The 17,666-nt window shown below is 37.3% G+C and overlaps 2 protein-coding genes across 3 annotated transcripts in view; one reads left to right on the top strand and one right to left on the bottom strand.

The window, feature by feature from the left end:
- The first annotated feature begins 427 nt into the window (after positions 1-427).
- On the top strand, positions 428-5,288 carry LOC112796671 (exocyst complex component EXO84C). 2 transcript variants are annotated; one of them, XR_011881066.1, is made up of 7 exons: positions 428-691; positions 801-895; positions 1,103-2,147; positions 2,612-3,133; positions 3,444-3,947; positions 4,371-4,728; positions 4,806-5,288. XR_011881066.1 is itself a non-coding variant. In XM_025839235.3 (7 exons), the coding sequence occupies exons 1-7, from the start codon at positions 596-598 to the stop codon at positions 5,056-5,058; spliced, it is 2,337 nt and encodes a 778-aa protein (XP_025695020.1). In that variant the 5' UTR covers positions 428-595; the 3' UTR covers positions 5,059-5,288. The 2 variants fall into 2 exon arrangements, 1 of the variants encoding a protein (XP_025695020.1); XM_025839235.3 differs by having other exon boundaries at positions 3,444-3,632; positions 4,592-4,728.
- A 79-nt stretch (positions 5,289-5,367) lies between these two features.
- LOC112794810 (probable inorganic phosphate transporter 1-9) overlaps positions 5,368-17,666 on the bottom strand; it is a 51,229-nt gene continuing 38,930 nt past the window's right edge. Inside the window, exon 3 of the mRNA XM_072235505.1 lies at positions 5,368-6,329. Coding sequence (XP_072091606.1) covers positions 5,525-6,329 — 805 coding nt within the window. The 3' untranslated portion in view covers positions 5,368-5,524. The remainder of the gene's footprint in view (positions 6,330-17,666) is intronic.

The raw sequence follows: 17,666 nt of genomic DNA on the forward strand, positions 1-17,666 counted from the left end.
TCTATTTTTTTTCTGAATTTTGGATATTGTATTTATTTTTTATTGAATAAAATACCTGTATTATCTTTGAAAAAAAAAGGAAAGTGGCTAAATTTTTTTATATAGAAAAAAAATTGATGTTTTTGTTAGAAATATAATTATTTGGTGTAATTACAAATGGATAGATTTTGGAGATGAGGAGTCAACATGTGGGGGCGTGTTGCACGTAGCGTGTTGGACACGTGGAAACATCTTAGCCATCACGTGGAGGGCGTGTTGAAACACATAGGAAGAGTGTTGAATATTTTCATAATACTATACTACAATTTAAATGTCAATATTCAAACAAAACACTATTTTTATTTTCATATTAAAAATAATTTCTGAAATATTTATCATCTTAATTTATAATAAAAAATAGGATCTAAAAGTGTACTTTCTTAAAAGTACTTTAGAAAAAGGCAATTGAATAGGGGATAAAAAATTTGGAAATTCTCTTGATAAAAGAATGAAACTTTATAAGGAGGAGGTCTTTTACGTTTCGTTTGAGGTCCAAAGCCGAAACGGTTGAGGATCTTTGTTTCAGTGTTGAGTGAGCTGAGAAGTGAAGTTAGTAATGGAGAGCAGCGAGGAAGAAGATGATTTCCCTTCCATTGAGAGCATCATCCCCCAATCCAAGGTTGATTCTCTTTACCAGTCTCACACCGAAAAGGTACCTTCCATTCCTTCATTCTTCTCTCTCTCTCTCTCTCTCCTCTTTTCAATTTCACTGAACGAACCCTTTTTATTCTCTAATTCTTGTGTTTGGATGATATGACCAGGGGATTCGAAAACTTTGCTGTGAGCTCTTAGATTTGAAGGATGCTGTGGAGAACTTATGTGGCAATATGCACTCCAAGTTCTTGGCTTTCTTAAGGTAAACATAAAGAACAATATCTATTCTTCATTCCCAATCCATTAATCCGGTAACATTTATGTGCTATCAAATTCCAAGAAATTGACCACTAAGGATTGCCAGTTTTTCTCTATATTTATGTGTGTGTGTGTAGTGCTTTAATTGAGTAGCAACATGCATACTTTATGGGGGTATAAGACATTTTTCCCTTTGTTATTGATTTTTTAGGATATCTGAGGAGGCTGTAGAAGTGAAGCATGAATTGATTGAGCTGCAAAAGCATATCTCAGCTCAAGGTATTCTTGTACAGGACTTAATGACAGGTGTCTGCCGTGAATTGGAAGAGTGGAATAAGTCAAGCCGCGATCCTGCTGAAATTCAATTGGAACCTGAAATATCTGAAATTATTGAGCCGTTACCAAGCGAGGGAACTGACCGGAAAACAACATTCTTAGAAAACCTTGATGTTCTTCTGGCCGAGCATAAGTTTGAAGAAGCGTTGGATGCGTTAGATGCCGAAGAAAGAAATTCTGCAGATCTGAAAGGCTCAGGGAATAGCTCACCGGATGAAATTTCCTCGTGCAAGTCTGATTTATTGGAAAGAAAGGCAATGCTTGAAGAACAGCTTATTGGAATCACTGAACAACCTTCAGTTAGTTTCCCTGAGCTGAAGAAGGCCTTAAATGGTTTAATAAAACTTGGAAAAGGTCCTACTGCACATCAACAACTGCTGAATTTTTTTGGGGCTCACCTCCAAAAGAGAATCGAAGCTTTGCTTCCGTCAAGTTCTCTGTGTCCTGCAACATTTCCTTCTACATTATCTAAGGTTGTATTTTCTGTAGTTTCCCTGGCAACAAAGGAATCTGCTTTGATTTTTGGAGATAATCCTGTTTATACCAACAGAATTGTTCAGTGGGCAGAGTGGGAAATTGAATATTTTGTACGGTTGGTGAAAGAGAATGCACCATCTGCGGATACTGTTTATGCCTTACGTGCTGTTAGCATATGTATACAGGCTAGTCTAAACTACTGCTCAATCTTGGAGTCACTAGGATTGAAAATGTCTAAATTGCTGTTGGTACTACTTCGTCCTTCTTTTGAAGAAGTTTTAGAATCAAACTTTAGACGCGCTAGAAGACTAGTTCTTGACATGGCTGAATCTACGGAATGCTTCCCATTGTCGCCACAATTTGCATCTTCACTTTCTGCTATAGCAACATCATCTAGTAGCATGCTTGTTGAGAGTGGAATGCGTTTTATGCGCATAGTTGAAGTAAGTACACTTAACATGATATATCTATTAGCAAATGGAAAATTATTAATATATGGCCTATGCTTTCTCTTTTACATGGTGGAATCATTTAACGGTTGTAGGATGGATAAGAAAAAAATTAAAGTTGTTATGAATATCCTTTGCTTTAGTTTCCCCATTTTTCCTTTTCCATTTCCCCATCCTGTATCTCTGACTGGAAACAATTATGCTGAGTTATTTAGCGGCATAGGCATTTGATATCCCAAGTCTTCAAAACTTGCAACGAAAAATGAAGGTTTTACAAGTGCATGTCATGCAACATATGTGAATAGTTTTGTAGCTATCTCGACATGTTGACTTTTATGTGCCTTCCTGCATCCATGAGTAGTTGAGTACTACATAAATTCCCCTCCCCTAAGTTGATATGCTTGAATTTGCTTCGTACTGCTGTAACATAAATGGTGTACTTATGGTGCAATTTACAGGAGATATTGGAACAGTTAACACCAATGGCTAGTTTGCACTTTGGAGGAAATGTACTTAGCAGAATTTTACAACTATTTGATAAATACATGGATGCTCTTATCAAAGCTTTGCCTGGTCCATCTGATGATGACAATCTTCCTGAGCTGAAAGAGGCTGTGCCTTTCAGAGCTGAGACAGACTCTGAACAACTTGCAATATTAGGGGTAGCATTTATCATATTGGATGAATTGTTACCAAATGCTGTATTGTCAACATGGATGCGGAAAAGTGATAGTAAGGAATCAAACAGTGAACCTTCAGAGACTGTCGTGCTCAACACAAATACTAGTGTGGAATTAAAGGAGTGGAAGAAACATCTTCAGCATTCTTTTGACAAGCTTCGAGATCACTTCTGTCGACAATACGTTTTGACTTTCATCTATTCAAGAGAGGGAAAAACACGGTTGAATGCACATATTTACTTGAGTGATAACAGAGATGATCTTTACGATTCGGGCCCATTGCCTTCACTTCCATTTCAGGTCATTATCCTATTCTTCTGTTTCTGCTGCTGAACTTGTCTTGTGTTTTCTAGTTACTTTTTCTTATCTGCTGTGTGGATAATACCTCTTTGCTTCCATGTTTCCCTTATGGCAATATTAACTACAGATACTTGATTGCATGAGTTCCTGAATGTATCTGTAGCCATTATTAATTGATTTATTTCTTTCATTCTGATATTTATTTAGTTTCAGAAGTGTGTGCATGCATCAGTCATCTGTCTCTATATGTATTATATGTAATATAATTCTTGTGTTGTTTTACAGTACTGATGTGTAGTTATATTTGCAGGCATTGTTTGCAAAGCTGCAGCAATTAGCAACTGTGGCTGGAGATGTATTGCTTGGGAAAGAGAAAATACAGAAAATTTTGCTTGCTAGGTTGACCGAGACTGTTGTCATGTGGTTGTCTGATGAGCAAGAGTTCTGGGGTGTATTAGAAGATAATTCAGCTCCCTTGCAACCACTTGGTTTGCAGCAGGTACTTATTTACATGCATAATGTGCTAATAATTTCATGTTATCTCATGTTACAGGAAATATGAATACTGTAGTGTCAAAATGCTGTCGGAGATTTAATATGGTGTTTTAGATGATAAAATGCATTTTTGAACATTGAAAAACCGATATGAGTTACTGAAAAGTCATGACTCCCAATTGATCACTGTAAGTAGGTCTTAGTTTTATGGTTATCATCAGATGTTGTTACAAATAGCATTACATTTTCAGTTCCTTCCATAAGTGATTGTTGTGGTTATCAATGTCTCTGATTTCATCTGAAATGCTTATCTTCAGTTGTAATTGAAAGTTGTAATTGAAAGGGTTAAGTATGATTTTGGTCCCTAAGGTATAGGGCGAAAATTGTTTTCGTCTCCAACCTTTTTTACATACAAAATCGTCTCTAAGGTTTAAAACTAAGTTTTAAAATCGTTCTTTTTACTTAAATATTAAAATTTTGGACCAAGTTACTCATAATAAAAAAAATTATAAAATAAAAAAAGAAAAAAGAAGAGAAAAGAGAGCGTTTCTGCTCCTGCGAAGGGGGAAGGGAAGAAGAAGAAGAAGCTGTTTACGATCCGCCTCTGCCTCCGCTTCTGTCGCCACTTCCGTACAGTTTTGGTTCCTAAGGTAAGAACGATTTTAAAACAAGTTAAATCTTAAGGACGATTTTGTATGCAAAAAAAGGTTCGAGACGAAAAATTTTTCGGCGTATACCTTAGGGATCAAAATCGTACTTAACCCTAATTGAAACTATCAACAACTCCATTTCATTCGTCTTGTCTGTAGTATATGATATAAGCCTACTCTCTATAATAAAAAATATGTAATATTTGGCTCTAATTCCCATTTGAGAGTAGTGGTGAATATTATTTTTGGAAAAATTTTATGGGTAGGCTACTTTGTTTGCCCTCCTCTTAGCCTTAGGTTGCTTTTGTGGCAGTTAATTCTTGATATGCACTTTACTGTTGAAATTGCCCGCTTCGCTGGATATCCATCTCGACATGTCCATCAGATAGCTTCAGCTATTATAACTCGTGCCATCACAACCTTCTCAGCTCGGGGTATTCAGCCACAAAGGTATTCATCTCTCTGGCTTTCATTTTTATATTGTTCATTTCCTTAGATTCTGATATCAACAGTTTGTCATTTACCAGAAGTGCTCTTCCTGAGGATGAATGGTTTGTCGAAACTGCAAAGTCCGCAATAAACAAGCTCTTGCTTGGGGTATCGGAATCAGAGGCGTCTGATATTGATGATGAAGATCACATCATTGTTCATGAAGTTGTCTCAGATTCAGATACTGTTTCGTCGCTATCTACCATGGAATCTACAGAGTCTTTTGCTTCTGCTTCTGCTAGCATGGCAGAACTTGACAGCCCCTCTAACTTGTCAGATCAAGATAACTGAATTTTTCAGGTAGGCATGAAATTTTGAGAAACATGTACTTGGCCCTAGTTATCCATTTGCAGTTTCAAAATTGTAGCTTATGGTGTTAACCGGTAGAAACCATCAATTGTGTTGTAAGAGAGTTAGGCATGCTCAAAAACCTGCATCCCTAACTATATTTATCTGTATATTTTTGAAAAGGTGGATTGGGTTGTGGGAGTAAGGGAGGTACTCCACTATTTTCTTAGAAATATCTCCAATTATCCATCACAAACACAGGTTTAAAGCAACCCGACCATAGTATTAGTGACAGATAAGAAGAGGAGGATATAGTTATGATAATTTTCATTTGCAAGTATTAGTATGTGCATATAAAGATACATAGCTTACATGCTTTCATTTCAAAGATGGCTTCATTAAATTTTCATACACCCACCCCACCTTTCATTAAATTTCAAAGATCATTTATTTCTTCAATTTCTAGAGGCTAAGTCTCATTATCTTCCAAAGACCTGCCCATAGTTTCTTTGGTGAAAAAAGTGGTGATAACCACACCAACTATGCACACTCCTCCAAGTATGCACAATGATGGAGTCATTCCAATTCCTACAGGAAACCCCTCTCGATCTTCATTCTTGCCATGAGACGCCCATAGAAACCCTACCGATCCGATGATCGCACCAATCTTGCCAGCTGCCCCGGAAATACCGTTACATGTTGACCTAAACCTGGCCGGAAAAAGCTCCGCTGGGACTATAAATGTCGTGGTGTTGGGTCCAAAATTAGCGAAGAAGAAAGCTACACAATACAGGACCAAGAAACCATATTTGTTCCTTTCTTTGGTCCAGAATGAATCATACTTAATCCCTATGGCAAAAAATGCCAATGCCATGAAGAAGAAACCCATCATTTGGATCTTAACTCTTCCGATACGGTCAATGAAATACATCGAGAAGAAGTAGCCGGGGATGGTGGAACATGCAGTAATTATTGCTTGGAGCTTAGCAATATCAATGGCTTCTTGATACGCATCTAGCTTATCTGTGTTTTTGAATTTGTATATTTTAGATTGGAATAGAATGCTGCAGTAGAAAACAGTGTCCACCAGAAACCAATTAAAGGTGCAAGCAAAGAGATCAGAACCATGTCTACGAAAGAATTCTTTAGAAAACAGAGCGTAATTAGAGCGTGGAGGTAAGTTTTCTTCAACAATCTGAGCGAGTGAGATATCCATCACTTTCTCCATGTCATTTGCTGCTTGCATCACGTTTTGTTCCACTAGCGCTGTGTACCTGATGATCACATTCATGATTCTACTTTAGAATTTTATACTTGAGTCAAATCTACTATTGTGTAAAGGAGAGAGTTGGTAAAGTGATAAATAAGTGGTTAGTTACTCTTATATTAAAATAGTGGGACTCATATATAACGAAAGTTACAAATTCAATAGTAATTAACCATTCATTTTATTGTGGGTTTCTTTGGTGTAATTCATGGGTCACATAGGATTTCTTTTCAATTTTGGAGCAAAATTTATTTAAAAGAAGAGTAAACCAATAAAAAATTAAAAATGCATTCGAATTATTCTGTTGCTGATAAAAATGTTCCTAAATTTTGTTATTAACAAAACTATCATCAAATTATTTAAAAACGCGATAAAAATGCACATCCATAAACTAAAATGTTTTATATTAACGGAAAAGAATGATGTGACAAACATAGCTTCTTATGTAAAAAGTGAGATTTTGAAATTGGCAAGTGAATTACGTTATGCATTCAACTCAAGCTTTCATACGTTCAACGTGGCTGAAACAGAGGCTCAAGGATCTCAAATCTTGGGCATACGTTCAACTCACTCTCCATGCGTTGAACGCACCTCTTGGGGCCAACCTCCAGGGCCACTTAAGTCCTTCACTAATCTCTCCACACCTCTAAGTACTTGATGGGATGATTAAAGATTAAGCACAAGCCCATGATGTCAAGCATTAATTGTTAATTATGAAGAGAATCACCTAACTTAACTTAAAAAGAAAAACTATACGAAAAACGTTAATTAGATTAAATTTGATTTTGTGTTATTTTGATTGAGTTTTGAATGCTAAATCTTAGGTTTAGGGTTAGTATTTAAGAGGATAAGAGACACACATGTGAGCTTCTTCCTTCTTCCATTTTCAATTCATAGTTTTTGTTTCCTTTGGACCATGAGTAACTAATCTTTTCTGTTAAGGTTAGGAGCTTTATTTATTCTAATGGACTAATGTTGTAGCTTTTTTTTTTTTTTTTACTTTTGATTAATGTATTTATGTTTTCTTAAGAAACAAGTTTTCGTTCTTTATCACAAGGGTTTGAATGTATTAGGAAATAGTTCTAATCTAAATTGAATTTTATTATTAACTTGGAAAAGTTAGTTATTGGAATTAAGCTTGAAAACTTCTTCTCGTAATTCTTTAAGCTTTAAAATTAGTATGATAAGTGACATTAAATCATCTAGGTTTAGTTCTTAAGAATTGTGTGGTTTTGAATCGATAAATGTGCCTCACCTCTCATCATAATCGATTGATTAAGGAATTGACGATTTGTTAGTTAAGAGAAATTGAATTACCAAGGGCTTGGGGTTTGATTAACTATGATTTGCCATAGATACATCTTTGCATGATCAAGATAGCTAGTGAAAAGCATTCTTCCTGAAGTCTAAAAATCTCCAAAATCTTAATGCTCTTGTTCATATTACTTTCTTAACCGTTTACAAACTGCTTTCATTTAATTCTCTGTTTTTAGATACTGAATATCTCTAAACCCTAATTTTCAATTGTCTAAATAGAATAATCAGTTAATCATTACTTGCTTAGTCCATTAATCCTCGTGAGAATGATAACCCACTCACCGTGGTATTACTTGATATGATTCGGTGCACTTGTCAAGTTTGACAAAAGTCCATCAAGTTTTTGGCATGCCGGGATTAATTGAGATTAACAACAAACCAGTTAATTGATTACCTAGATTAGACCTTTTTTTTGCATTTATCACCTCGCTAGGAATTTTTTTCACTCTGACGTAGAAAATTTCAATTTTTCTTGTTGTATGTGTGTTTATGCAGGGCAATAAGTGATGCGTGAGCATCTTTCCTATCTTTTCCTAGTGAATTTGAGTCTAATTTGTTGAGTTTAATAAAGAATTACTTATCTTTTAGCCAATATGGATGCTACTTTGAGTCTTTTGCAATTTTATTTATTTTAAGTAGCATTCGACTGGATATGATGGAGTTTCTGCAGCACAAGAATCAAAGGAGATGGCTCTGAGGAGCGACGCGCACGCGTGTCTGACGCGTGCGCGTGATTTGGAGATATCCATGGCGACGCGTGCGCGTGACTGACGCGTACGCGTGATTTGAAAATTTACTCAGCGATGCGTACGCGTGATCGACGCGTCCGCGTGACTGCAGAAAAGACCATCGACGCCTACGCGTGACTGACGCGTACGCGTGACATGCGCCACATACAGAAAACATAGAAAATGCTGGGGGTGAATTCTGGGCCCCATTTTAGCACCTAAGTTAGGCGCGGATCCAGTGAAGCCAAGTGGTCCCCACGTTACAAGACGCGGAGTAGTTAGTTAATTCTGATTTAAATTCAAATTTGATTTTAAAATAGGAAAAGATATTATCTTAATTTTAAATATTAGATTTTAAATTAATTAGGAGTAGTTATAAAAAGGGGAGACTTCTCTTCTATTAGGCAGATTTCATTAGGGGATTCCATCAGGGAACACAGTACATTTTTACCAGACCCCTTATTTTTCTTCTCTGAACCATGAGCAACTAATCCTCCCTTATTAAGGTTAGGAGCTCTGTCTATCTGTATGGATTGATTTGTTTGATCTTTCTAATTTAATTCATGTTTTGATTTATATTTCAATAATTGTTTTCGTTCTTTATTTTATGAACATTGGGTGGAACGGAAGTATGACCCATGTTCTAATTGAGTTCTTGTAAAACTTGAAAAACTCTTTACTTGAACAACAGCTTGAAAACATATTATCCTGAATTTCTAATTGTTTGTATTTAACGGGATACGTGACAGATAATCCCTTTATTTTTGGATAATTAGGATTTTTGTGGCATATAAACTGAAATTTGAACTTTACCTTCTAATTGGAATTAATTGACTAAGGAATTGGCAGTTGATGAATTTTAGAGAAAACTAGGAAGGTTTAAGGAATTAGGGTCTAGTCACATATAGTTTGCTGTGAAATTAAATCTTACATGATTAAATTAGTTAGTATTAAAAATCAATCTGGAAAGTAGATAACTCTGAAGCCTTAACTATTTACTCAATATTTTATTCCCAACTCATTGCTGCTTGCTTTCTGAAATTCTTAATTTGCTGTTTAATGCTTTTTTTGAATACCAAAATACTCTTTTCTACTTGCCTAACTAATCCTATCAAACACTATTGTTACTTGATCCATCAATCCTCGTGGGATCGACCCTTACTCACGTAAGGTGTTACTTGGTACGACCCGGTGCACTTGCTGGTAAGTTAGTGGATTGTGATGACAAGTCATCATATACCCATTTTTCAAGCTAATTTCACTTGTTTTGTTAGCATTTATGCACTTTCTTGCATCCTAAGTAAGTGATTTGGAGTGAAAATGCATAACTTATTTAAATCAAGCAACCACCATGAAATTAATGATAAATCATGAGGTTTAAGCTAATTTTAATTGAACTTTAATTGATTTATAAGCCTCTTGAATTTAGTGATACTTGGAGTGGTTGTTTTGGTTTATTATAGGTGAAGAAAAGAAAAGAAAAGGAAAAGCGTGGCCTAAGAAGTGTAGCCTAAGGAAAGGAAAGCGTGGCCAAAGCCATGGGAAGCGTGCCGCATGCAAAGGGGGAGGCAACATTGCCCTCCACAAGGGCAGACTGCCCTCTAGGAGGGCAACATAAGAGAACCAAGAAGAGAAGGCAACTCTGCCCTGCCCACTACAAGGGCAGAGCACAAAATGTGCCTTGGGACCAAGAGGAAGAGAACCTTGCCCTGCCCTCCACAAGGGCAGAATCGGGCTCTCCAAGGAAGAAATTCAAGGGAAAAATGTCACCCATGCATGCCACAAGACTCGAACAAGGAACCATGAGGAAGCCAAGAACTAAGGTTGATTGCCGTGCCAAGAAGCCAAGGAAATTAATTGAATTTGTGCCCAAGCCGTGTTTCGAACACGGGACGTGGAAGAGGGAACTCTGCCCTGCCCTTGGCGCGGGCAGGGCAGCATTTGGATTGGTGCACGATCCTGGCGCATCATGCACGATTCTGGCGCACCAACTCTCATCCCTGGCAGCATCTGGCGCATCAACTATCGTCCCTGGCAGCATCTGGCAGCACCAAAACTTCCTGCCCTGCCCTCCGCGAGGGCAGGGCAGCATCCTATGCACCAAGCTCAATTCTGGCGCACCAACTTTGGATTCTGGCAGCACCATGACACGTTCTGGCAGCACCAAGACAAATCTGGCGCACCAACTTTTCCTGCCCTGCCCTTGGCGTGGGCAGGGCAGCGTTCCACGCACCACGCCGCACCAAGGCCGCACCAGCTCGCACCACCATGCATCAATTTTCTGCCCTGCCCTCCACAAGGGCAGGGCAGCCTCCTGGGAGTGAATTTTCATGGGCCGAAAATTTAAATTAAAACCCCATTTTAATTCATTTCTTCACCAAATCAAAAGCCCATCCAAATCCCAAAATCCAAGAATAGAAAGTGTATAAATAGAAGCTAGTTTGATGTAATTAGGACTTTTTACTTGACTTTTAGACCTTTACTTTTGAATTTTACTTTTACCTTTCTTTGGAGCTTTGGCAATTGTTCTTGGGTGACTTTACTGAGAATTCTGAGAATTGAGGAGGAGGATTGATCTCCCTTCTTCCTCATTCTTGCCTGAGCATTTCTAATCTTCTGTTTCTGAGTTTTGGGTGTGAGAAATTGAGGAAATTCTGTCTCAATTCCCATTCAAATTCTCTTCAATTCTCTTTCTGCATAATTGAATCCATTTACATTTTCTTTACTGATTTCTCTTCTAATTCTTGTCAATTGCTTTGTTAACTTGGATCTAGGAAGGCAAATAGAGATCTAGGCTCTGCTACCTAGTCTCTTGAGACCTGAGACCCAATTTTACTCTTGGTTCTTCTGTGAACCTCTACTGCACTTTATTTCCTTTCTGTTTGAATGATTATTGCTTCTGATTCAATTTTTGCTCTCTTAATTGTTGCAATTTACTTCTTCTTTGTTTAGATCCTGCAATTCCATTCCTCAATTCCCTTTTATATTCAAGCCATTTATCTGTCTTGCCATTTAAGTTACTGCAGTTTATGTTTCTTGCACTTTAAGTTTCAGTCATTTATTTTCTTGTTCTTTAAGTTTCTGCAAATTTACTTTCCTGTTCTTTAATTTACTGCACTTCTCCCTTCCCCCTTTACATTTACTGTCATTTACTTCTTGTTAAACACAAATCACTCAACCAAAACTTGATTCGCTTGACTAAATCAACCACTAAACTAAAATTGCTCAATCCTTCAATCCCTGTGGGATCGACCTCACTCATGTGAGTTATTATTACTTGATGCGACCCGGTACACTTGCCGGTGAGTTTTGTGTTGGATCGTTTTCCACACATCAGATTGTAAATTATCGCACCAAGTTTTTGGTGCCGTTGCCGGAGATTAATAGTGATTAACAACTATTAATTGTTTGATTGCTAAGATTAGGCATTTTATTTTTAATTTTATTTAAATTTTGCTTTAAATATTTTCAAAAAAAATTTTATTTTTCTTTATTTCGCTATTTATTTTTTCCTTTCTTCCGTTTTTTTCCTTCGCTTTCGTTTTCGTGTTTCCTTTTTTTTTTATTATTTTACTTCTGTTAATTTTTTTTCCTTTCTTTTAAAAAAAAAAACCTTACGTCCTTTTTTTTTCTTTTCGTTTACTTCCCTCCCCGCGGTTTACGCCGTACCTTTTTCTTTTTTTATTTATTTTATTTGTATAATTTAAAAAAATAAAAAATAAAAAATAAATATATTTAAAAAAATATTTAATATTATAATATTTTTTTAATTTCTAAAATTAAGTTTGGTATTCCCTTAGTTGTTTTATTTTTTTCTGGTTATTTTATTTATTGAGTTTAATTTTCTTTTGTTTTCTTTCTTCTTTGCTTGCTTGTCAACCACATGGTGCGTTTAATCCTGTTTGGTGTTTTGTGCTAAGGAAAAATAATGAAGAAAGATCACGTGGGTTACTACTTACACCCAAGTAGTGATTCATCCTATGGTGGATGGAGGAACTATCCAAATTTTGATTGGCAAAGTCAAAACCAAAGAAACTTCAATGCTCCATGTTCCAACTACCAAGAACCATCATCTTTCTACCCATATCAAGAGCCACCATTAGATATTGAGGCTTCTCAGAAGAAGGGTGTTATGGAAGCAAAAACTCTTAATGCTATTCTTGCTCAGAACAAACTTATGTTTCAGCAATTAAATCCACTTACTCAACAGATGGGTGGTATGCAAGTCTCAGCTATCAACACCCAAAATCCTCTTCAAGAGGTCAATTACATAGGAAGTGCTCCTGGAAACCCCAATAATGATCCCTATTCTAAGACCCACAATCAGGGGTGGAGAAATCACCCAAACTTTGGGTGGAGAGACCAACCTCAGAGACCTCAGAATTTCAACAATAACTCTCAGGGCGGCTTTCAGCAGAATCATTTTAATAACTACCAGTTTCAATCAACTCAGCAGGCAAACTTTAAATCCCAAGAAGATTCTAATTGGGAGATGATGATGAGTTCTATGCAGGAAACCAGAGCTTCCATTAGAAATTTGGAAATGCAAATGGGCCAATTGAGCAAGCAATTACCTGAAAGGTCTGCAAGTATATTTCCAAGTGATACAGTGGTGAACCCAAGAGAAGGCTGCAAGGTTATTCAGTTGAGAAGTGATAAAGTAGCTGGCTCTGAAACTAAGGCCAATGAAGAAGTAGTTGAAAAAGAAAGCTACCAAGAGGAAGATGTTGAAATTGAGGAAGCTTGCAAAGAGGTAGATGAATTCAAATAAGAACACAAGGGAGTGGAGCTTGCAAGACCTCTTCCAAAGCCATCACCATCCAATACAACATTCAAGTGGGTAAAATTCCTATCCTTAATCTTTACTTTCCCACTTGAATATGGGCTACTAGAGACGGATGGTCAACTTAGAGCTCTTTGTGGCATTAAGAGTAAGAAAAAGATGGTTAGTGGCAAGAGATGTCAAGCAAGATTCAATACGGTTGCATGCTCCAAATTGAAGTGCAAGGATTGGTATAGAGCTCACTTGAATGGGTCTAGAAGGTTGTTTGGATGTCTCTGTGAGGATTCAGATTGGTTGCCACCCGGTGGGAACAATAGTGATCCACAAGAAGACGGATGTAAAAGCAAGGTTTGGGACCCTGGAATTCATTCCCACAATCAACACCTTTTGGGCCTTGTCACTTGCTTCAACTTGCTAAAAGGCGTTATGCGCCTAGTTTGGGATCCTGATAGCCATTGGAATTACAAACATTGGTGGAGATTCCTGGATCAGTACAAGCACAAGCCACCATGACAAGGAGCTCATCACATGTCCAACTTAAGAACTTTAACTAAAAGTGCTTGGTGGGAGACAACCCACCGTGGTATGATCGTTCCTTTTTATTCTTAGTTATTTTTTGTAGTAGTAGTTTTCTTACTTATTTGATTTTTATTGAGTTCTTACTAATTTTTTGATCATGCAGCTATTTTAGAACAGGAACTAGATAATTAAAAAAAAAAAGAGAAGAGGAGCATATGACGGGCAAGCGTCGTTGACGCGTACGCGTCATATGCATGTGCGTGAAAAATAAAAATGAACAGAGAGTTGCGCGGGAGTGGCGCAGGAATGAGAACTATCGCACAAACATGCCCACGCCTACGCGTACCCCAGGCGTGCGCGTCATTGGTGATTTTGGCACTCCACGCGTGCGCGTCATTGAAGTGTACGCGTGACTTGAATTTTGACGTAAATATGTGTTGGGCAGAAGTTATGCTGGTTTGGGGCTGGAAGTGTGCTAGATGCACAAAATTGACCACGTGTACGCGTCCCTGATGCGTGCGCGTCATTTGACCAAACGGCCATCCACGCGTGCGCATGTATGACGCGAACGCGTCGTATGCCAATATTGGTTCCCTAGCCACGCGAACAGAGAGTTGTGCGTGCGCGCGACTGGATTCGCGCGAATCGCACAAAACCAATGGCACGCGGACGTGTGCCTGACGCTTACGCGTCATTAAGAAAATTTCGCGCCCCACGCGTACGCGTCGCCTGCGCCGCACAATTATACTAGTTCGCTGCCCAGTTTTAATTTTTTTCTCTCTCTCAATCTTAATTTTCTCTTGTTCCTTTATCCTTTTATTCTTCTTTCATCTTATTATTTGTTTTTGTTTTCAGATTTTCTTTGCTTGAGGACAAGCAAACATTTAAGTTTGGTGTTGACGCTTCGCTTAAAGCTTTTCTGTTTATTCCTATGGCACCAAAAGGGAGGCGAATCATCTTCACGGAGGAGCACAACCTAAAGAATAAAGCGACCGCTAGGATAACTAAGGTGGTTGAGTTCCTTTCATATTTTTTATTCCTCCCCTCTTTTTCTATGTTATGTTCCGGTTTTTTGCTATTTTGCTTTGTTTGTTGCATGATCCTTTATTAGTGAGAATCATAGGTCTAGTTTAGTTTTTCCATAAATGCTTTAATTCTGAAAAGATGTCTCATGTATTACCCACTAAGCTTTAATTCAAATAAAAAATACAGAAGTGATGTATTGCATGAGAAATTGAGTTAATTTTAAAAGTAGTCTTATTTACTTAAATGTGGTGTATTTTCTGTGATTCTGAATGCATGACATGAACAGTGCATATTTTTGATAGTGAAGTTTATGAATGTTAAAATTGTTGGCTCTTGAAAGAATGATGAAAAAAAGAGAAATGTTATTGATAATATGAAAAAATCATAAAATTGATCCTTGAAGCAAGAAAAAGCAGTGAAGAATACAGCTTGCGAAAAAAAAGAAAAGAAAAAGCAAGCAGAAAAAGTCAATAACCCTTTAAACTAAAAAGCAAAGGGTAAAAAGGATCCAAGACTTTGAGCATTAATGGATAAGAGGGCCCAAATGAATAAAACCCTGGCCTAAGTGGCTAAATTAAGCTGTCCTTAACCATGTACTTGTGGTGTGAAGGTGTCAAGTGAAAACTTGAGACTGAGAGGTTAAAGTCGTGATCCAAAGCAAAAAGAGTGTGCTTAAGAACTCTGGGCACCTCTAACTGGGGACTCTAGCAAAGCTAAGTCACAATCTGAAAAGGTTCACCCAGTTATGTGTTTGTGGCATTTATGTATCCGATGGTAATACTGGAAAACAAAATGCTTAGGGTCACGGCCAAGACTCATAAAGTACCTGTGTTCAAGAATCAACATACTGAACTAGGAGAATCAATAACACTATCTGAATTCTGAGTTCCTATGGATTCCAATCATTCTAAACTTCAAAGGATAAAGTGAAATGCCAAAACTATTCAAGATTGCAGTTGTAAACCCCACTATAAGAAGAGACATGAGCTTAATCGAATTCTCATTCTCATGCAAATTCACATCCTAAGCTTATATTAGTTTTGGTTGCTTGAAGACAAGCAACAGTTTAAGTTTGGTGTTGTGATGCGTGAGCATCTTTCCTATCTTTTCCTAGTGAATTTGCATATAATTTGTCGACTTTAATAAAGAATTACTTATCTTTCAGCCAATATGGATGCTACTTTGAGTCTTTTGCAATTTTATTTATTTTAGGTAGCATTCGGCTGGATATGATGGAGTTTTTGCAGCACAAGAATCAAAGGAGATGGCTGTGAGGAGCGATACGCACGCGTGCGCGTGATTTGGAGATATCCATGGTGACGCGTGCGCGTGACTGACGCGTACGCGTGATTTGAAGATTTGCTCAGCGACGCGTACGCGTGACTGACGCGTCCGCGTGACTAGCAGAAAAGACCATCGACGCATACGCGTGACTGACGCATACGCGTGACATGCGCCACGTGCAGAAAACGCAGAAAACGCTGGGGTGATTTCTGGGTCCCATTTTAGCACCCAAGTTAGGCGCGGATCCAGTGAAGCTAAGTGGTCCCCACGTTACAAGACGCGGAGTAGTTAGTTAATTCTGATTTATATTCAAATTTGATTTTAAAATAGGAAAAGATATTATCTTAATTTTAAATATTAGATTTTAAATTAATTAGGAGTTGTTATAAAAAGGGGAGACTTCTCTTCTATTAGGCAGATTCCATTAGGGGAATCCCATCAGAGAACACAGTACATTTTTACCAGACCCCTTATTTTTCTTCTCTGAACCATGAGCAACTAATCCTCCATTGTTAAGGTTAGGAGCTCTATCTATCTGTATGGATTGATTTGTTTGATCTTTCTAATTTAATTCATGTTTTGATTTATATTTCAATAATTGTTTTCGTTCTTTATTTTATGAACATTGGGTGGAACGGAAGTATGACCCATGTTCTAATTGAGTTCTTGTAAAACTTGGAAAAGCTCTTTACTTGAACAACAGCTTGAAAACATATTATCCTGAATTTCTAATTGTTTGTATTTAACGGGATACGTGACAGATAATCCCTTTATTTTTGGATAATTAGGATTTTTGTGGCATATAAACTGAAATTTGAACTTCACCTTCTAATTGGAATTAATTGACTAAGGAATTGGTAGTTGATGAATTTTAGAGGAAACTAGGAAGGTCTAAGAAATTAGGGTCTAGTCAAATATAGTTTGCCATGAAATTAAATCTTACATGATTAAATTAGTTAGTAATAAAAATCAATCTGAAAAGTAGATAACTCTGAAGCCTTAACTATTTACTCAATATTTTATTCCCAACTCATTGCTGCTTGCTTTCTGAAATTCTTAATTTGCTGTTTAATGCTTTTTTTTTGAATACCAAAACACCCTTTTCTGCTTGCATAACTGATGAGCGGATAATTTATACGCTTTTTGGTATTGTTTTTAGTATGTTTTTAGTATGTTTTAGTTAGTTTTTATTATATTTTTATTAGTTTTTAGTTAAAATTCACTTTTTTGGACTTTACTATGAGTTTGTGTGTTTTTCTGTGATTTCAGGTATTTTCTAGCTGAAATTGAGGGACCTGAGCAAAAATTTAATTCAGAGGCTGAAAAGGACTGCAGATGCTGTTGGATTCTGACCTCCCTGCACTCGAAGTGGATTTTCTGGAGCTACAGAAGCCTAATTGGCGCGCTCTCAATTGCGTTGGAAAAGTAGACATCCTGGGCTTTCCAGCAATATATAATAGTCCATACTTTGCCTGAGATTTGATGGCCCAAATAGGCGTTCCACATCAGCTCAAGACTGCCCGGCGTTAAACGCCGGAACTGGCACAAGAATGGGAGTTAAACGCCCAAACTGGCACAAAAGCTGGCGTTTAACTCCAAGAAAAGTCTCTACACATGAAAGCTTCAATGCTCAGCCCAAGCACACACCAAGTGGGCCCGGAAGTGGATTTTTATGTCATTTACTCAT

Source organism: Arachis hypogaea, chromosome 4 (genome assembly GCF_003086295.3).
Source record: "Arachis hypogaea cultivar Tifrunner chromosome 4, arahy.Tifrunner.gnm2.J5K5, whole genome shotgun sequence".
Lineage (NCBI taxonomy): Eukaryota > Viridiplantae > Streptophyta > Magnoliopsida > Fabales > Fabaceae > Arachis > Arachis hypogaea.